This window comes from Oncorhynchus keta, chromosome 12, assembly GCF_023373465.1.
Source record: "Oncorhynchus keta strain PuntledgeMale-10-30-2019 chromosome 12, Oket_V2, whole genome shotgun sequence".
Taxonomy (NCBI): domain Eukaryota; kingdom Metazoa; phylum Chordata; class Actinopteri; order Salmoniformes; family Salmonidae; genus Oncorhynchus; species Oncorhynchus keta.
The window spans coordinates 1326778-1349090 of record NC_068432.1 but is presented as its reverse complement, the minus strand read 5'-3'; the positions used below and the strand labels follow the sequence as shown (position 1 = coordinate 1349090).

The following is a 22313-nucleotide window of genomic DNA, read 5'->3' as shown; positions in this document are numbered from 1 at the left end:
ATCATGATTTAATGAAGAGTTTATTGAAATACATAACAATATTGTTTAGTACAATCAAAACAATATGTACTGAAAAGTAAAGAAACTAGCTTATGAAAGAGCCGTTTTATCCTTCTATTTTTCATATTTGCATAAACTAATAATGGTTTTAGTAACTCTCCCATTCATTCAACATGATGTAAATTAACATATTACAGTCAGTTTCATATTTGAATATGTAATATTATACAAACACTATGGAATAATCTTGAGTAATAAAATAAACATTTGGTCATTTGAAACAATGCCTCGGAGTATGACAGAAAGGTGTGTTCTTTTGCGTCTGTGTGCACAGCAGCAAATGGAGAAATCTCTCACACACACACACACACACACACACACACACACACACACACCCTTTGAAATAACCTTCACATTTGGGAGAGAGATGCAAGAAACACTGCTTTCAGCCTTCAGTGGAAGGGAGAGTGATGAGGGGTACCACTGGGCAGGTCAGAGGGACACAGCCCAGGCCTTATCTCTCTCTCGGTCTGTCCCCACTCTGCCGTTAAGAGTGCTAGGCAGGGATGCAGACAGTTTCACTCATCAAAGTCAATAGTACCCCCTCCCTTCTCCACATTCCCATTAAACCCTTGTTCCCCATCACCACCAGGCCTGACAGGCCACTCCGGATGGCCACACATTCATACACCTCCCCACAATGACTTCACAACACACACTTCATACCACGCTGTGGCATATATGGGCTTAATATCCATGAATATGCTTAAAAGGACTCGAACGATCAAGGATCTCAATTAAATAGTGATTTATTCTTGTGTCAGCCTCTGTGACCATACTCATGACAGACAAGGCATGGGTTTCACTGTGAGGCACCATATAGCAGGGAGGAGAGGACAGCCTCTGTCTGGGTAACACTACCAATGCCACTGTACATGATCACATTGGGATGGAAAAGCATATGAATCCCAAATGGCACTCGAATCCCTTTATAGTGCACTAGACACTGAGTGTACAAAACATTAAGGACACCTGCTCTATCCATGACAGATTGACCAGGTGAAAGCTACGATCCCTTATTGATGACACTTGTTAAAATCCACGTCAAATCAATCAGTGTAGATGAAGGGGCGGAGACCGGTTAAAGAAGGATTTTTAAGACAATTGAGACATGGATTGTGTATGTGTGCCATTCAGAGGGTGAATGGGCAAGAAAATATTGAAGTGCATTTGAACAGGGTATGGTAGTAGGTGCCAGGCGCACTGGTTTGAGTGTCAAGAGCTGCAAAGCTGCTGGGTTTTTCACGCTCAACATTTTCCCGTGTGTATCAAGAATGGTTCACCAACCAAAGGACATCCAGCCAACTTGACACAACTGTGGAAAGCATTGGAGTCAATATGGGCCAGCATCCCTGTGGAACACTTTTGACACATTGTAGAGTCTATGTCCCAATGAATTGAGGCTGTTCTGTGGGCAAAGGGGGGGTCTTGTACATTCAGTGTGTTGGGAACCGGGTGCCATTTGGGACACAACAGCAGAAGCTGGTGCTTGTGGTTAACAGCTTTGCTTAACGCCGATTCTGATGATTAACCTCTTAAGATGGTAGAACAGGCAATAGAACCGAGGGCATTGAAAGCTCAGCTTAAAACATGCACCAGTAACAGACTGTAGGTTTCAGATATTCAAATGTATTTGGACTTCAAAACACAACAAAAAAAATTAAGAATTTAAGGACTTGGGGTACTTCTTTGTACTTTAGGCTTGCTCTCCACGTCATACGGTCCAAGACGTCATCAATAACGCAAAAATGTATTTTTTTGCACACCGAAAATATATTTACATATGGTCAATGAATTATGGTAAATGTGAGGTAATTCCTGAACATTCTGATGACAGGTTGGAAACAGAGAGATGACAACATGAAGGTAGAAAAGGGACAAAGTAACACGCCTACCATGTTTTTATCTGGTGTAGAAGAGACGCCTTTCTCCTTCTTTCAAAAGTATACTGTATATGCCTTCAACCATTTACAAAATCTCACATTAGATAAGCCACAGCCCCCTCCCCTACCCCCAAAACAAATTCAAACTCTTGATTTATACAGTACATACACTGAACAAAAATATAAATGCAACATGTAAAGTGTTGGTCCCGTGTTTCATGAACTGAAACTAAAGATCCCAGAAATGTTCGACACGCACAAAAAAACGTATTTATCTGAAATTGTGTGCACAAATTTGTTCACATCCCTGTTAGTGAGCATTTCTCCTTTGCCAAGATAATCCATCCACCTGACAGGTGTGGCATATCAAGAAGCTGATTAAACAGAATGATCATTAACCAGGTGCACCGTGTGCTGGGGACAATAAAAGGCCACTCTATAATGTGCAGTTTTGTCACACAATATAATGTCACAGATGTCTCAAGTTGAGGGAAAGTGCAAATTGGCATGCTGACTGCAGGAATGTCTACCAGAGCTGTTGCCAGAGAATGTAATGTTAATTTCGCTACCATAAGCCGACCTGCAACATCGTTTTAGATCATTTGGTAGTATGTCCGTACCGGCCTCACAACCGCAGACCACATGTATGGCGTTGTGTGGGCGAGCGGTTTGCCGATGTCAACGTTGTGATCAGAGTGCCCCATGGTGGCGGTGGGGTTATGGTACGGGCAGGCATAAACTACGGACAACAAGCACAACTGCATTTTATGGATGACAATTTGAAAATACCGTGACAAGACCCTGAGGCACATTGTGAGGTATTTGAGACCAACATATTATTTCCAGTCATGTGTGAGCCAGGGCCTCATGAATGTATATAAATTCCTCATATGAACTATAACTCAGTCAAATCAATTAAATGGTTGCATGTTGCATTTATATTTGTGTTCTGTATACGTAGGTAACTGGCAAAATAAAGGAAACAGCTCAATAAAGTGTCTTAATAGGGCATTGGGCCACTAAGAGCCAGAACAGCTTCAATGCACCTTGGCATAGATTCTACAAGTGTCTGGAATACTATTGGAGGGATGTGACACCATTCTTACACAAGAAATTCCATCATTTGGTATTTTTGTTGATGGAGGTGGAAAACAGTCTCAGGCACTGCTCCAGAATCTCTCATAAGTGTTACATTGGGTTGAGATCTGGTGACTCGGCTATGGCATATAGTTCACATCGTTTTTATGCTCAGCAAACCATTCAGTGACCACTCATGCCCTGTGGATGAGGGTATTGTCATCCTATGGGTGCATAGCCATGGTAGCCAAAATAATGGCTTGCTCAGCATTTGTATACATGACCCTAAGCATGATGGGATGTTAATTGCTTAATTAAAATCAGGAACCACACCTGCTTTCAATATTTACTATAAGTGTTTCCATTGTTTTGGCAGTTACCTGTATATTTCAAAAGTAGGGATTGAAGGGCAACACCATCAGATATTTTTCAAGTATGAGCTTTTCCTTCAAAATGGTGTATTCTGACATACTCTTCAACACAAATCCTTCAGTGCTCTCATTTCCCGAAGTTGACGAAGTTTGCGAAGGCATCTTGTTTGGGTTGCACCATGGCAGTGCTGACCATGGGCTGCCCCATGCCCATTCCTGGCATACCCAGGGTGCCTTGCAGGCCCATGCCTGAGGGGGCCACGCCCAGGTTCATTCCCATGATTCCCTGATTGACAGGCATTCCTCCCATTCCCATGGTACCCGTTGCCATGGTGGGAGGCATGCCCAGGCCTATGGCCCTGGCGGGCATCATGGGGTTGGTCGGCGGTCTGATGGGTGTGGCTGTAGGCTGGATGTTCATATTCAGGCCTCCAAAACTCTGAGCCAGGTTGATGGGTGACTGGACTCCTGGAAGCAGGGGATCTGAAATGAAAAATTAGGTGCTATTACTGTCATTTCAATCTCCCTGCACTGACACACAGACATTCACATTACAAGTGAGTTGACACCCAACAAAGAGAAACGTTGAGAGCTTGAGTTAATAACAGACCTTGCTGTAGCATATTGAGGCTTGGCTTACAGTTGGCCGACTGCATACCAGGAGACAGGAAGTCCAAGCTGATGTTGACACTGGGGTCCGACCATGTGGGGGGGAGGGAGGGCTTCTGGAGTCCCATGTGCTGCGGCAATAAGCCCCCCTGCATCGGCCCAAAGTTCTACAACGAGCCAAAGAAGAGACAAGACATTCGTCTATCCTACAACCACACAACATACATCCTTTTTTGTATTCACAACGTAGACATCTTCAGTGATAATGAGGCTCCTCCATCTGTAAGATTATACAGATGGATTATAATAATTATACATCTTTCCCCCTTCTGATGACCAGGTGGCGAATCGAATCTCTGCATGTCTGGCAGACATATCAGTGTGGATGACGGATCACCACCTCAAGCTGAACCTCGGCAAGACGGAGCTGCTCTTCCTCCCGGGGAAGGACTGCCCGTTCCATGATCTCGCCATCACGGTTGACAACTCCATTGTGTCCTCCTCCCAGAGCGCTAAGAACCTTGGCGTGATCCTGGACAACACCCTGTCGTTCTCAACTAACATCAAGGCGGTGGCCCGTTCCTGTAGGTTCATGCTCTACAACATCCGCAGAGTACGACCCTGCCTCACACAGGAAGCGGCGCAGGTCCTAATCCAGGCACTTGTCATCTCCCGTCTGGATTACTGCAACTCGCTGTTGGCTGGGCTCCCTGCCTGTGCCATTAAACCCCTACAACTCATCCAGAACGCCGCAGCCCGTCTGGTGTTCAACCTTCCCAAGTTCTCTCACGTCACCCCGCTCCTCCGCTCTCTCCACTGGCTTCCAGTTGAAGCTCGCATCCGCTACAAGACCATGGTGCTTGCCTACGGAGCTGTGAGGGGAACGGCACCTCAGTACCTCCAGGCTCTGATCAGGCCCTACACCCAAACAATGGCACTGCGTTCATCCACCTCTGGCCTGCTCGCCTCCCTACCACTGAGGAAGTACAGTTCCCGCTCAGCCCAGTCAAAACTGTTCGCTGCTCTGGCTCCCCAATGGTGGAACACACTCCCTCACGACGCCAGGACAGCGGAGTCAATCACCACCTTCCGGAGACACCTGAAACCCCACCTCTTTAAGGAATACCTAGGATAGGATAAAGTAATCCTTCTCACCCCCCTTAAAAGATTTAGATGCACTATTGTAAAGTGGCTGTTCCACTGGATGTCATAAGGTGAATGCACCAATTTGTAAGTCGCTCTGGATAAGAGCGTCTGCTAAATGACTTAAATGTAAATGTAACAATGACTGGTGTAGTGAGTTGGAGGCCTGTGAGCCACCCATACCTGTGATCTGGAGATGGGCAGGCCGGTGTTGGCGGCGCCCACACTCTGGCTACCACACATGGAGAAGGTCATGCTTTGGGAGGCGCTGAGGGAGGTGCGATTGGAGCCCATTAGGTCAAAGAGCTCAGCTGATGGCGGGGTGGGGGCCGAGGCTGGGGGAGGCTGGATGCTACCAAACAGGTCTGTGATTGGCTGAGACGGAGTGGTGGTGGTGGCCAGAGAACTGGAGAACGCATTCCAGTCCCCAAACTCACCGTTCCCATTGGACCCTGGCCCTACGGAAAGAATAGAGAATCATTTAGAAAATGAAAGAATTCACCAGATTCATATCTATGAATCTCTAACCAGCCTTATACCCACAACGCTAAATAAAACAACGTGTTTTTTCTTTGAAATAAATTAATGAGTTGATGTGCTTATCTTAAAATCTTTTTTTCCAAATAATTAAAGATTTTATTATACAGTGTTCAGTTTTGTTTTTCCAAGTCAACTTGAAGAGAAATGAATAAGGCATACATGTCCCATTTCTTCTGAAAGGGCGATGTGCACCCTGTCAGGCAGGGCGGGTGAACAATGAAGGTAACAGATATCGCCCCGAGGGGAGTACCAGCACACACAGCCCAGTGCTGATGGGACCTGACACAGGACAGAGTGTGTGCTAACACTAGGGCCAGAGGGTACTGCATGGGAACACACACACACACACACACACACACACACACACACACACACACACACACACACACACACACACAAATCCAGGGAGGACTCTGACAATGACTAATTAGTATACAGAGTGTACAAAACATTAAGAACACCTTCCTAATATTGAGTTGCACCCCCTTCTGCCCTCAGAACAGCCTCAATTCGTCAGGGTATGGACTCTAAAAGTTGTCAAGTTGGCTGGATGTCCTTTGGGTGGTGCACTATTCTTGATACACACAGGAAAGTGTTGAGTGTGAAAAACCCTGCAGCGTTGCAGGTCTCTTCTTCATCTACACTGATTGAAGTGGATTTAACAAGTCACATCAATAAGAGATCATAGCTTTCACCTGGATTCACCGATGTCTATAGACGTCATGGAAAGCGTTTTGTCCAGTGTAAATCCAATCTAGATAGCAGATAAACTGCCAAAGACTTGCTGCTGGGGCCCTCTCGTCTTCCCTGTATCCCGCTCTCTTTTTATCCATCCACCCATCCATCCATCCATCCAGAGCAGAGGGAGGAGGATGGGGGAGGTAAGCTGTGTCAAATGGGAGCTGACAGGTGTCTGTCCTCATAAGGCTCAGGAGGTAGTGACTCATCAATATTTCAAGACCTTCACTTCCACAGGACAGAACAACACGTGGGACGCAACCACAAATCCCTCAGCAGGAACGGGAGGGGGGCCTCTGGATCCTCCTAATATCTCTGTCGTGGGTGCTTCTGTACTAAGGTATACCTCTTCTGCTCCTAGGTTTATGAAAACATTTCTGCTGGACTTAACCTGACTACGAGGTCATTGGGAAGAGGGATCGGCCTGCCTAAGATTAATGGTCGGAGCTGTGATACAGAAAGAGGATACTGTTCAGACAATGGAGCGAGAAAGCGGTGAGACATACCGGCTGATGAAGGGAGACTGGCTGAGGCAGCTGGGGAGGAGAAGTCAGCAAAGCCACCGATGAGGTCTGAACTTCCACCTGGATGGCGCGCGCATGCACACGCCCACACACACACACAGTGAAAGAGTGAGAACAGAGTGTGACAGTGGAGGTGATGAAGATGTCTTCATCTTTGTCCCTACCAGAGTGTATGACTGAGTGTGAAAGACAGGCCCCAGCTGTTTGGTTGGAGGCGGCAAGGACACGATGAACAGGGACAGCAGCATCTGTGTGTGTGTGTGTGTGTGTGTGCGTGCGTGCAAGCAGCACTCCCTTCCCACCAGAGACTGGCTCAGCCTCAGACAGCTGGTCATACTCTGCTACCACACTTCTCTCCTCTAGCTAAGCTGCCTAACATCTGGGCCTCTTAGGCCTGCCCGCCTCCTGCCCTCCCCTGCTCTACTACTCACAGACGATTCTGGAGGAGCGGTTCAGGGCAATTCTATACATCGATGGCTTTGAGCCATCTTGCTTTAGAGTGCCATCACTTTGAATACCAAGCTCTTCTCATTGTCTATACCACTGTGACTCATTAGATAAGTGATGGGTCTTACCTGCTGGTGCCACCTGAATGGACCCAGAGTCCACCATCAGAAGGTCTGCAAGGCCACTGCTTGAAGTCTGGCTGACCGACGTCTGAAGAGGAGAGAAATAGAATAGCTCTTACACAAGCTGTTCACTTTTAAATGGAGTTGGAATAAAACGGGGGGCTACCCTTCCCAAATCTGCCACAAGAGGGCAGCATAAGTCTAGAAACAGTCAGGAATAGGCAGCCCAGGAGCTCCTGCTGTTCACTATTCCTGCTGCCATCCACTTCTATCATCTCATTAGACAGTCAGAAGAGACACAACACGGCTTGCCTTCTGTCCCACAGGAAATGATCACCATCTTGTGCTTCAGTCTCAATAAAAACACACGGATGAAAATAGATGCCGCAGACAATTCAACAGTGTTCTCTATAGGCTTCAAAAGCAGGTGCTGCATGGAGTCCATCCCTGCTTTAGGCCGACGCTGACCTACAGCAGCGGCCTAGGTCAGTGGTCAGAGTGGTACACGAGGGCAGTGGTACCTTTGCGTCGTCTGCGTCCAGACTGCTCCTGTCCCCTGTGTAGTGTGCGGCGGCCCCCAGGTCCACGGTTTTGGATGGGACGCCGCCCCGTTTGCGTGTGGTGGTGGTGGTGGTCTCTGTTGCCTGGGTGATCTGGATGCTCTTGGTGGTAACAGTCTCCTCCTCGTCTTTGAACTCCACCCCCGACAGACTCCCCGACCCGGACAACGGCCGGCCGTTCCGCGATACCCTGTCCTCCTCGTTGTCACTGGGGGGGGGGGAAGAAAAGCCCCCCCAAAAATACAAACACATTAAAAGGAGTGAAGATTATCTTGTACGTGTCTTTCAAGAAGAAATGATCCGTCATTAAGCAGATTTGTATTAACTTAATAAGCATTTTGGCCGTTGTACTTAAATACACTCGGCGGTACCTGATTCTGTCAGGCGAGTCATCCCTCTCCTTCTTGCGGAACTTGTTAATGGTGTCGTCGATGGTGCTGCCGATCTTGTCGCTGATCTCTCCCAGCTTCTCGCTGAAGGGGAAGGCTCCTTTGCTCTTGTCCCAGTCCTCATCCCACTTCCCTTTGGGCTCCGAGTCAAACATTTCTCCCGCTGAGGGGCGAAACGGGTTGACACGTGCAGAAAAATGTGTTTTGGTACCATTAAGTGTGTTTTGGTAGCATTAACATGTGTTGTAGCTATGCCGAGTGAGCCTCACTTCACTAACCACGAGAGGCATTGTGGAAATGCTCTGCATCTATCTGGAATGACAAATTATGATTTGCAACAGACAACTGTTTATCGCGCATTGAAAATGGGCCCCATTGCCAACACAAACATTGCACAGCTACAGTATGTCTGCTGAAACAGAGCGAGCATCCGAGATGAATGTCTCCCATCGCTGTGGTATTTTGATCCTGTGTGACAAAAATAAATCCCTTCCCTACCACATCACTAATTGACAAATGGTTTGACTAACGAAGTGGGAAATCACAGCAGCAAATCAAAGATATCGGGAATCAAAGGGAGGAATCAATGAACGGCGCATGGAAATAAAGTGCAAACTCTAGTGAGTTGTCTCCAACCCAATCCTAATGAAATGGCAAGGGACCCGCCAGCCCCCTTGATTAGATATCAGATCAGAAAGCAACAAATCAAAAAAAAAAAAAGGATATGTGGAAGATCTATTCCGTTACATGAATGGTGAGGTTTCTCTCATACAAACATGATCAGAAATCACACAGATGAAGATGTGAGAGGAGATAAGACGTGATTGGCCCCGGAGTGAAAACAGCTCTAATCAAAAGATCAGTGAGGAGGAGGAGGAGGAGGAGTGAGACGAGAGAGAGGGAGAGGTCTGTGGGGAATAGAGGAGGGGAATGAGGTGTGATATTCTGGAAGCCTTCCGAGTCTGTAGACTTGACAGACTGAGGCCTGCAGAGAGAGCGACTCCAGGTAAATCAGTCAGTGTGTTTACTTACTTACTTGAACCTTGTATGTCTGCTTACAGGGAAAATGCCCCCGCTGACTGAGGGGAACGTACCCTAACATAACGTTGCAACAGCATAACGTCTATTTCCCCCCCCATCTCATTTTGTGAGAGCATGGGGCCGAACGACAATACCACATTCTCTTCCACACCGTTAGCAGAGCATCACAGATTACGTGCCCTCTCCACCGCGTGGTGAAACTTACGGCTGGTCTTGCCGAATCCTCCTCCAGTGCTGTCTGAGGACACGCCAATGTACTTGTCCTTGTTCTTCTTGGCTTTCTTCCTCTCCTCCCGGAGCCGGTCGTCATCCTGGACAAACTCCACCATCTCCTTCACCTTCTGACGCACGTTGATGCCCTGGTCCTTCCCACTCTCATCTGGCGACGGTAAGGGGGAACACAAGACAACAGGATAGGAACCGTAGTATACAAGCATTCACCAAATTAAAAAGGAAACATTTTTCTTCCACTTTTGGCTTCACACATTCGTGCCAACATCCCAGGCACCATTGTTTCACTGCCACAACAGGCCTGTCCTGGGGACAGTATTTGCCTTAGCGAGGACTATATGTAACATAACCTAGCTGTACTAATGCCATGCACCAAATGCTAATTCTTGAGAGGGAAGCATGAAAAAAGATAAGCGCGACTTTAAATAGCCCTACTGTAAATATGTTGGCCTCCCTATTTAAATATTTAATGGATGCCATCACCCAAATACATTTGTTATTGGATTATGTGTAGCACAAAAACACAATATCCAATGATTAAAATACAGAGGCAACCAGAGTTGTGAATTTCTCAAGATAAACTGAACTTGTAGAAAGAGAACCCACATTTATGGCCACCTATCCTTAAGGGACAGTAACCTTGATGAACGTAATGAGATTTAGGCTTCAACGTACCTAAACATTATCTGAACAAAGGTCTGTGTGCATCTCTAGACAGGCTTGTTTAGCCTATAGATAGACCCAGAGTCCTAAATAAGCATTACTTGGGTAACTGGTCTAACCACATGTACATCAAGTCATTCAGTCACTCACTGAAACTAGGAACATAAGAGGTCTCTCTGAGGGTCAGTCGCTTGGCTCTAGGTTCATTTGTGTAGACTGGAATGAAGTTTAAAGCAAACTGCGGTACGTAGTTCAGCTCTGGAAACAATGTTCTGAGCCACTTCTAACTGCTAAATGCAACTGGAATCAAAATGGTCCCTCCAAAACATTTCTTGTCCAAAACATTTCAAAACATTTCTTGTTATTAAACATATTGATGCCATGTCATTCCTCAGTTTCTCATAACCACCAACAATAAAAGGGATTGTGGTGAAGATGCGCACGACTGCTGCCAATTTGTTGCCACTGAAATTGTGTCAATAGTTTGTAAATCTTTATTCATTCCCAGCTATAAACACAACTATTTATTTAGATCACCAAGTAACCTAGCATGTTTGGTTCCGGTCATGTCTGGTAATTTCATTAATGTGTATTATTACATTCATGTTGTATCTGAGCCTGGTAGACAACCCTGGTGCTTTATTGGTTAAGACAGATTTTGCCTGATGAGAGGCTTTACTTTTAGAATGCTGACATTTAAAGTCAGAAGATTGTATGTATGTATGTATGTACAGTACCAGTCAAAAGTTGACACTCATTAAAGGATTTTTCTGCATTTTTAAAAAACTATTTTCTACATTGTAGAATAATAGTGAAGGCATCACAACCAACAGTCTTGAAGGAGTTCCCACATATGCTGAGCACTTGTTGGCTGCTTTTCCGTCACTCTGCTGTCCAACTCATCCCAAACCATCTCAATTCGGTTAATTAAGGTTTGGTGATTGCGGAGGCCAGGTCATCTGATGCAGCACTCCATCACTCTCCTTCTTGGTCAAATAGCCCTTACACAGCCTGGAGGTGTGTTGGGTCATTGTCCTGGGGTTGGAACCAAACATCTAAAATGTGGACTCATCAGACCAAAGGACAGATTTCCACCGGTCTAATGTCCATTGCTTGTGTTCCTTGGCCCAATCAAGTGTCTTCTTCTTATTAGTGTCCTTTAGTAGTGGTTTCTTTGCAGCAATTTGACCACGAAGGCCTGATTTACGCAGTGTACTCTGAACAGTTGATGTTGAGATGTGTCTGTTACTTGAACTCTGTGAAGCATTTATTTGGGCTGCAATTCTGAGGCTGGTAACTCTAATGAACTTATCCTCTGCAGCAGACGCAACTCTGGGTCTTCCATTCCTGTGGCGGTCCTCATGAGAGACAGTTTTATCGTAGAGCTTGATTTTTGCGACTGCACTTCAAGAACCTTTCAAAGTTCTTGAAATTTTCCGGATTAACTGACCTTCACGTCTTAAAGTAATGATGGACTGTCGTTTCTCTTTGCTTATTTGAGCTGTTCTTGCCATAATATGGACTTGGTCTTTTACCAAATAGGGATATCTTCTGTATCTCCCCCCACCTTGTCACAACACAACTGATTGGCTCAAACGCATCAAGAAGGAAAGAAATTCCACAAATTAACTTTTAACAAGGCACACCTGTTAATTGAAATGCATTCCAGGTGACTACCTCATGAAGTTGGTTGAGAGAATGCCAAAACTGTCATCAAGGCAAAGGGAGGCTACTATGAAGAATCTCAAATCTACTTTTTTAGTTACTACATGATTCCATATGTGTTATTTCATAGTTGTGATTGTGTCACTACTATTCTACAATGTAGAAAATAGTAAAAATAAAGAAAAACCCTTGAATGAGTAAACTGAATGTGTCTAAAACTTGACTGGTACTGTATGTATGTCTCCTGCTGAATCTCTGTCCTTAAGACAGCTACAAGGTCTCTATTTGACAGGGACAGCAAGCCATGTTTGGAATGCACATGTTCAGAGTTTCTCACATTCTCGTGACGACATTAGCCTCGAAAGCATGCTTTGTTGTGCCACTGAAAACACAAGGCGAGCTATTCAGGCTAGGTCTAGCACACAAAACATGTACAGAACCCATCAAAGGCTTTTAACTCTGTCATAGCAAATCACAAATGCGTACAGTTGGTATCCATAGAGAAACTCAACTTGAAGATTTAAATATGGTTCTTTGTGCACATTTCATATGTGCATATACCAATTTAAAACCAGAACATGATGGAACTGACTTCAGTACTCCAGCAATGGAGACTTCCTTCTCACTAATGAATTCTCCTGGGTTTTCCATCTGAGAACCACAGTCTCACCACTGAGGACATCCTGATTGGTTTAGAAGAGAAGTGTGGGATGGTTATGGAATTAATAAACACCTAGGATTAGGCTTCACACTTTTCTTCGTCGTTCTGTGCTGCGCCAGCCCCAAATGTTGCCTTACCGACAAAATGGTAGTTTTCCAAGGAGCGAAGGTCATAGATGTGTTCCCTCGCACTGGTGACAACTCGCTCCGATCCGTTCCTGATGAGGTATGCAAGTAGTAGTAAGGCCTGGGGGAGAGGAGCAACACCGTTAAAAACAACACGGCACTAGGCTTCCTCACCGCAATCAACATGATCGTATGAATGATACATGAGCAGCGGAACGGAGAGACTCTCCACACCTTGTAAACTCTCCTCCAGTTCTTCTTGTTGTCTTTCAGCATTCTGGTCCACAGCATGTTCATGACCTCGGGGAACTGCTCGTACATGAACGTGGATCTGAGAGGTAGATCAAGACATATGGATGGGATTAGTGGAAAATGCACAACTAGGGCTTGGTGATATTGCCCCCCAAAAATGTATATGTGTATATATATATAGTTCTTTTTCAAACTTATGGGCGATTCACGGTGTACAACTTTATTTAAAATGTTTTAAATTGAAACCTTCTCTCTGAATAAGTTTTGGTGTACAAAGTCAAAACTCCGCATTTCAAAAACAGTCTGCAATAAACAAATTAATTTGCAGTTTGTGAAATTATACCGTGGCTAACTATAAGCCTTCAACAATAAGGCCAACTAATAATTTCATTATTTGATCAATATAGTTTTACCTGCTTTTTTGAAATACTCACTGATCTGGCTTTCAAGTCAGTCTAGGAAAATGACATTTTTGTTACAAATGTTACAAGTAACCAGAACCATACACATCCACTAATAATGACTCACTTATGGTAGCAGGCATTATTGGACATGAACACAGGTCTCAAAAACAATCTCACAAGCACATGCCCACTGCTAGTGAGTAGCCAGCTAATCTTTATTTTTAAAGTATAGACAACATGGATCTCTTTGCTTGCTAACAAGGGAGAACAGTTGGTTGAACTGTAATGAATACACCCTCCTGTCTATCTCCAACTGTTTGAACAACATAGCCTGTTCACTTTGTTTAGATGTTGCCTACCTGGATAAGATGACGCTTATTTCTCAGAAAGAGAACGAATTGCAAATTCCTTAAACAAATGCATATTTTTATATTCATTGCATGTTTATAAAACACAGACTAAACAGCTAGTGCATAATAGTCTGTGGCTGTTGATGATTATAAGTGGTACGTGGCAGCGAGCCACAGAAACGGAGGATTCATTTCCCACAATCGTGTTCATTGATACTCCAGTCTTGGTAGGGTCTGCTCTATTAAAAGAGTTGGGAGTTGAGACATAAAAAGGGGACTGTTACAAAAGGTTAAGATATTTTCTATTACACTAAAATAATATCTCAATGTGTTTCGGTGCCCATATAACCGATTATATGTCTGTCCAAACCTCGAACGCAAATAGCGAGTTGAAACTGCTTATTGTCAGAGAGGAAGAAGTGATCTTTCATGTGTTTGTTGTTGTGAGTGGCAGGGGGAAGGTCTTGGAGTCTGTGCGAGTGGCAAGGTACGAGACCAAAAGAAAAAAAAACGAAGAAAAAAAACGTGATTCTTGCGATAAAACATACATATACGGACGGCCCAGTCCTAGGCACAACTACCAGCCTAGTTTTTGTAAATGTGAAAGGACAGTGTTGTGCAGTGGTTGTCCCTTACTTGGCGATCTCTCCCATGAGCTGTCCAGAGGGACCCCAGGAGTCATCGTTGGTGGCCTCTCGCACCTTGGACTCGATCTCAGAGTAGTTCATCACCACATTAGTGCTGCAAGAGACATGAAACATTAGGCTAATATAAGAATGACATCAATATAAAAAAACACACAGACACTGAAAGACACTGGTGGATATATCATATACAGTTGAAATCAGAAGTTTACATACACCTTAGCAAAATACATTTAAACTCAGTTTTTCACAGTTCCTGACATTTAATCCTAGTAAAAATTCAGTTTTAGGTCAGTTAGGATCACCACTTTATTTTAAGAATGTGAAATGTCAGAATAATAGGAGAGAGAATGATTTATTTCAGCTTTTATATCTTTCATCACATTCCCAGTGGGTCAGAAGTTTACATATACTAATTTAGTGCATTGGTAGCATTGCCTTTAAATTGTTTAACTTGTGTCAAACTTTTCAGGTAGCCTTCCACAAGCTTCCCGCAATAATTTGGGTGGATTTTGGCCCATTCCTCCTGACAGAGCTGGTGTAACTGGGTCAGGTTTGTAGGCCTCCTTGCTCGCACGCGCTTTTTCAGTTCTGCCCAACATTCTTCTATAGGATTGAGGTCAGGACTTTGTGATGGCCACTCCAATACCTTGAAATTGTTGTCCTTAAGCCATTTTGCCACAACTTTGGAAGTATGCTTGGGGTCATTGTCCATTTGGAAGACCCATTTGCGACCAAGTTTTAACTTCCTGACTGATGTCTAGAGATGTGGCTATATTGAAGCAACATCATTTTCCTGCCTCATGACACCATCTATGTTGTGAAGTGCACCAGTCCCTCCTGCAGCAAAGCACCCCCACAACATGATGCGGCCACCCCTGTGCTTCACAGTTGGGATGGTGTTCTTCGGCTTGCAAGCCTCCCCCTTTTCCTCAAAACATAATGATGGTCATTATGGCCAAACAGTTCTATTTTTGTTTCATCAGACCAGAGGACATTTCTCCAAAAAAAGTACGGTCTTTGTCCCTGTGTGCAGTTGCAAACCATAGTCTGGCTTTTTTATGGCGGTTTTGGAGCAGAGGCTTCTTCCTTGCTGAGAGGTCATTCAGGTTATGTCGATATAGGACTCGTTTTTACTGTGGATATAGACACTTTTGTACCCGTTTCCTCCAGCATCTTCACAAGGTCCATTGCTGATGTTCTGGGATTGATTTGCACTTTTCGCACCAAAGTACGCTCATCTTTAGGAGACAGAACACGTCTCCTTCCTGAGCAGTATGACGGCTGCGTGGTCCCATGGTGTTTAGACTTGCGTACTATTGTTTGTACGGTTGAACGTGGTACCTTTAGGCGTTTGGAAATTGCTCACAAGGATGAACCAGACTTGTGGAGGTCTACACATTTTTTTCTGAGGTCTTAACTGATTTCTTTAGATTTTCCCATGATGTCAAGCAAAGAGGCACAGAGTTTGAAGGTAGGCCTTGAAATACATCCACAGGTACACCTCCAATTGACTCAAATTATGTCAATTCACTTATCAGAAGTTTCTAAAGCCATGACATCATTTTCTGGAATATTCCAAGATGTTTAACGGCACAGTGAACTTAGTGTATGTACATTTCTGACCCACTGGAATTGTGTTACAGTGAATTATAAGTTAAATAATCTGCCTTTAAACAATTGTTGGAAAAATGACAAATGCACAAAGTAGATGTCCTAACCGACTTGCCAAAACTATAATATGTTAACAAGAAATTTGTGGAGTGGTTGAAAAACGAGTTTTAATGACTCCAACATAAGAGTATGTAAACTCCCGACTTGAACCGTACATTGTGGAGCATGATCTATCATGTCCAGCAAAGGCTTAACTCCTCTGTTCAGACTGGGCCTGTTCTGAGAGCAGATTGGGAGGGCTCAAGATGTCCATAAAGATCAACGTGAGTCAGTGTGGACCATATAGAACAAATCAGCCATTTCCTGTCAGGTCTCAATTCACTCCCATCACCATACCTGCCAAATCACAGAGCAGAGCAGTCAGAGTGCCAGGAAACAGCTGGGCTCGACACAACCATCTCCTCTGAACTGTCAGAAGGAGCGTCAGAGTGGGCCACTCCAGGGTATAAAGACAGCAATTAAATTGACTGATGAGGGAAAAGGATTCTCAAAATCTATCCTGATTCGAGAAGCAGCTTGAACGGATTATTATGACAACTCAAATAGACACCCATAACCACTCAGGTTAATGAAATATGTACCAGCTGACAACAGAACTCATTCATGAACTCTACAAGGCGTCGAAAGAATTCTACAGGGATTGGACGGGCGCATGTTGACTCCAATGCTTTCCACAGTTCTATAAAAGTTGGCGAGATGTCCTTTGGGGAGGTGGACCATTCTTGATACACAGGAAACTGTTGAGTGTGAAAACCCAGCAGCGTTGCAGTTCTCGATGCACTCAAACCGGTGCACCTGGCACGATACCCCTTTCAAAGGCATTTTAATATTTTGTCTTGCCCATTCAACCTCATTGACAAACGCAATCTGCGTCTCAATTGTCTCTCCTCAAAAATCCTCCTTTAACATGTCTCCTCCCCTTCATCTACAATGTTTGAAGTGGATTTAACAAGTGACATCAATAAAGGATCGTAGCTTTCACCTGGTCAGCCTGTCATGGAAAGAGCAGGTGTTCCTAATGTTTTGTACACCCAGATGACATTCCATCAGCTGATGGAAGATCCGTGAGAGTGATTAAATGTGATGCAATGTCTTTCTTAAAATCAATACACAGAAGTATATATTTTTAAACCTGCATATTTTGCTAAAAGAAATACAGGTTAGCAGACAATATTAACCTGGTGAAATTGTGTCACTTCTCTTGCGTTCATTGCACGCAGTGTCAGTGTAAATGCAACATTATTAGGGCCACCTAATTTTCCAGAATTTTACATAATTATGACATAACATTGAAGGTTGTGCAATGTAACAGGAATATTTAGACTTAGGGATGCCACCCGTTAGATAAAATACGGAACGGTTCCGTATTTCACTGAAAGAATAAACGTCTTATTTTCGAGATAGTTTCCGGATTCGACCATATTAAATGACCTATGGCTCGTATTTCTGTGTGTTATTATGTTATAATTAAGTCTATGATTTGATAGAGCAGTCTGACTGAGCGATGGTAGGCAGCAGCAGGCTCGTCAGCATTCATTCAAACAGCACTTTTGTACGTTTTGCCAGCAGCTCATCACTGTGCTTCAAGAATTGAGCCATTTATGACTTCAAGTCTATCAACTCCTGAGATTAGGCTGGTGTAATCGATGTGAAATGGCTAGCTAGTTAGCGGGGTGCGCGCTAATAGCGTTTCAAACGTCACTCTCTCAGACTTGGAGTGGTTGTTCCCCTTGATCTGCAAGGGCCGCGGCTTTTGTGGAGCGATGGGTAACGCTGCTTCGATGGTGGCTGTTGTCGATGTGTTCCTGGTTTGAGCCCAGGTAGGGGCGAGGAGAGGGACGGAAGCTATACTGTTACACTGGCAATACTAAAGTGCCTATAAGAACATCCAATAGTCAAAAGGTATATGAAATACAAATGGTATAGAGAGAAATAGTCCTATAATTCCTATAATAACTACAACCTAAAACTTCTTACCTGGGAATACTGAAGACTCCTGTTAAAAAGGAACCACCGGCTTTCATGTTCTGAGCAAGGAACTTAAACGTTAGCTTTTTTACATGGCACATATTGCACTTTTACTTTCTTCTCCAACACTTTGTTTTTGCATTATTTAAACCAAATTGAACATGTTTCATTTTATTTTAGGCTAAATTGATTTTATTGATGTATTATATTAAGTTAAAATAAGTGTTCATTCAGTATTGTTGTAATTGTCATTATTACAAACAAACCCCCCAAATATTATTATTTTATATATTTTATATTTATTTATAACATATATATATATATACTTTTTTTAAAATCGGCATCAGCTTTTTTTGGGGGGGTCCTCCAATAATCGGTATCGGCGTTGAAAAATCATAAAATCGGCCACCCTCTAGTTTGAAGTGACTGAAATGCATCAGAAAGATTTTGGGAAGAATAGAAGAACATCAGGCAATAATTTTGGATGATCTGTGTAGAAAAGAACATCATCATTAATGAATATGCCCCCCCCCCCTTCCCCAGTCTGATTTAGTGCCTGGTCTTGTCCACTCTGTTCTAATGAGTCCTGCGCCGTTTGTGGGCATTGTAGAGGTAGACAGAGTTATCTTTCAGTGAAGGGGTCATAATATTTTGTAGCTTAAAAGGATCAAAAAAAGATAAGAGCCTCACCTGTAGAAAGAAAACAAAAGCGCTCTGTTAATTACAACCGTTACTGACTAACCCCGGTTCTATGAACCAAGCACAATTGTATTTATTTTATTTAGGTTTTTCATTACATTATTTTCAAAACCAGGCAACCCGACGTGGCGTCCTCGACCCCTAGTTTGGGACACGCTGCGCTAACCCTTCTTCGGTCATCCCTGACCAGGCAGATGTGTGAAAAGGACAGAGGAGGAGTCAAGACTCTGGAGAATCTCAATGCCATTCTGCTCGAATCCTTTCGACTTGCCTCCTACTCAAAACCCATTGGAGGAGAAGGCCAGATGGGAAGGACCTCTGGCTTTCTCATCCAAGGGGTTTTGAGGCGGCAAGGAGTATGCAATTGAGATTCTCCCCATGGCCCAACAGACTCTTCCTTCCCCTGCAGCTGCCAGCACTTTTACTAATCATCCCTACTGTCATTTAGACAGAAAACAGACACTTCCTTCACTCCCACACTCAATAAATTCCAAAGACACACCTGCACAGGGAGGGAGCAGGTTGAGTGGAGAGCCAGGTACGCAGCACCGGAAGCCATTACCACAGATTGGGACATGGATGATGGAAGAGTTACAGGAACAGAAACTTGGTCAGGTCTGAGAGATTGACGTTTGAACACCTGTTCTCACAGGGCAGGAAATGCAGCTCCTTCGACTACTTAGTCTATGCATCCATCTACTGGGGACAAACTAAGCCTACATGTGCACTGTGCACAACCCTAAGCCGCCATGTTTCTTTCTGCAACTCGCAGCAAAATGAAATCCGTGATTAAACCAGCTTTTGGAACGGATCCCTGGATTTGGCAGAGGACTTGGGATGGATCAATTTACTCTGGTTTAGAATAAACTAATAACATCCAAGAGGGTTTATTAAATCCAGAAACGCAGGTTCACAGATTAGTTCAGTTTCACGACACATGCCAAAGCTCTCCCACATGTTGCTGATGGCAAAAAAAAGATAGCATTTTATGGCTCTAGAGCCCTATCGATAGGAAGGGAGATTGACTTAATACCTGACCCTAATATCAGCCTAGCGAAGAGATCGGACAATCCACAACACTACATGGAAAAGCATATTTACAATTCCCCTCCCTATTCAACCTATTTCACACTCAGTCTATTTGCCTACAATTGTTTGCACACAGTAACCTACCGGGGGTCTAGAGGAGGAGGTGGCCCTAAAGGAATCTGCGTGAGTTTGTGCATATATTATGACGACATTTTGTGAAGTTGTTTGTTTGTTTTGGACTTCGGTTAGTTCTTTTTGGGCTGTTGGGGCACACAATATATTTTCTGGAGGCAAGCCAAAGTTCAAAGCCAAAGTCTAAGCCGCTTCGTCAGTGATTGGTCAACAGTTGGGATTCTTCAATAAAGTCTGTAGTCATTCAACAAGCGATAACCCATTTTCATGCACATTTTTTAATTGAAAAGTACTGTACCAAACATCTTAGTTAGATTTAAAATTGCGGGGCTAAGATCTCTTTGGCAAAAACATCAAAGGTAAATGACAGATTTCTTAAATGATCATAGATTAATTCCGACTTTTTAGGAAGTGAATACTGGTTACAGTGTCACAAAATGGACAATCAGTACTATTGAAGCTTTTTTCAAACATTTTTAAGCAAAGGTCTATCAAGGGAGTATGCGAGCACACTCCTTCGGTTCGGCTAGCAGACGCCTTAAGTGACCACTGGCCTGATTAGGCTAGTCAAAAGCTGGCTGCTGGCTGGGTTTAGCCAGGGCTTTGCCACAGACGGGTGCTCAGATCCATAGGAGGTCAAGGGTAAAGTGCTCAGTGACAGATGGGAGGACAATGGAATAGAGCTGGGGAAAGAATGACGAGACGAGAGTGATGAACGAGCCAATTATATCAAGTCTGCATGTAAGCATTTCATTGCACTGTACTCAAATGTATATCATATGTATTTGACGAATAAACAAACTTGAAGCCTGAGATAACGGCCAACCGATCACCCATAGGCTACACAGAGACTCTAGATCAGGGATGTCCAACTTTGAAGGGGTGGGGGCCACAAAAAATCTGAACTCATCATGTGGAGCCGCAGTGGCTCGCGGGTCTGTGTACCGACATCCATACCCACACATGCAGTTAGAGCTGGCCCTAGCCTTTTGGGGGCTCTAGGTGAATTTTTGTTGCAGAACATTTTAGCTTTTGAGTTCAAAAGCAAGTTTGCTGGAATTATACATATTTTGCCATAAGGCGGAGAGAAATGTTTGCAGTTTTTAATACATCCGAGTGAAAGATCAATAGGGGCTTCTGGTCAGTAATTCGACCATGATTACTACAAGTTTATACGGCTGGCTAGACTACTGTAACTTACCAATCTAAAAAAAAGTGTGTGTGTCAGTGACTGACAAAACTGCTGATGCACAAGCAAATGTTGAAATTTCACCTTGTGTATTCTACTAACTCTCAACAGCAAGTTGACCCCACAGCTCAAGCCGGTTTGTTCCAAACAGAACACTGGGTAGAACTGGACATTCAATGAAACGGAATACACATCTTCAGGTGTATGAAGCGTGTGTGCTTCATGGTGGCTGGATTAACAAACGCAAAGAGAATTTATACAGTCAGTGTCCGCGCGCCAGCATGAGTGACAGAGAGCGAGAGCTTCTCCACAGCAAAGCTGCTCCAAGATGAGGGAAATCCTAGTCCACTGAATAATGAATGACAGCGGTTTATAAAAGCAGATGGCCTGAACGGCAAGCGTACCGGCGATGTGCTTACATTTCAAACAGCCTAGAAAACACACACACCGACAGAAGGGCCCGCTGTGTGAAAAATATTCAGCTGAAGATGAGACAAAAGAAGGTGAGCAGTGGCTCTGACTGAAAGGGAGAAGGAAACAGAGCCCAGGCTTCCCTTCCAAACCTCTGCATCCTGGCCCTCTTTGTTCAGTAGGCCCGCCGTTGCCGCCTCTGTTCTGCTCAGGATGTGCCTGCTTATTTACACATGCAGTGGAGAACACAGCCTAGCGGGCCACTGCTGAAAAGCCAAAGCCCTGCACATGAAACAACCTCTAGTTTCTCCAGTCCTCACTCTCCTCTCTCCCTCCTCCTACACTAGAAGATAAACATCACCTGCTGCTTCTGAGGAACAGTGGTTCTAGAGGTCAGTTTTCAAATGGAGATAGTGGTGAGAGTAATGAAGGGGACACAGGGGACAACAGCAGCGAGCGAGGGAGGGAGGGAGGTTGAGAGCGCGCCGCTCACTGACGCTCATTAGAAGCAAGAGGCACTGGACGGACAAGGACATTTGCCAGGGAGAAAAGTCCCTAGGGGATGCAGCCTGCAAGCTCGGTTGATTTTGAGTAGGTCTATTCCTGAAGCTACTTCACACAGAAGTGGCGCTGATCACACTGCAGTGTGCTGGGAGGATATAGAATACTGTACTGCTGGGAGTCATGCCTAGGAAGATAATTTACTGATAAA

General features: G+C 44.2%; 1 protein-coding gene across 2 annotated transcripts in view; it reads right to left on the bottom strand.

Moving 5' to 3' along the window:
- Window position 1: 1 nt before the first annotated feature.
- LOC118390843 (clathrin interactor 1-like) overlaps window positions 2-22313 on the bottom strand; it is a 34990-nt gene continuing 12678 nt past the window's right edge. The window contains exons 2-12 of one of the 2 annotated variants that reach the window (XM_052457600.1): window positions 14492-14596; window positions 13084-13180; window positions 12862-12970; window positions 9710-9883; window positions 8446-8626; window positions 8036-8282; window positions 7521-7602; window positions 6928-7005; window positions 5327-5601; window positions 4002-4167; window positions 2-3874 (exon numbers count right to left, since the gene is read on the bottom strand). In XM_052457600.1, the coding sequence (XP_052313560.1) occupies window positions 3519-3874; window positions 4002-4167; window positions 5327-5601; window positions 6928-7005; window positions 7521-7602; window positions 8036-8282; window positions 8446-8626; window positions 9710-9883; window positions 12862-12970; window positions 13084-13180; window positions 14492-14596 (1870 nt within the window). In that variant the 3' untranslated portion in view covers window positions 2-3518. The remainder of the gene's footprint in view (window positions 3875-4001; window positions 4168-5326; window positions 5602-6927; window positions 7006-7520; window positions 7603-8035; window positions 8283-8445; window positions 8627-9709; window positions 9884-12861; window positions 12971-13083; window positions 13181-14491; window positions 14597-22313) is intronic. The other variant, XM_052457601.1, reaches the window with a different exon arrangement.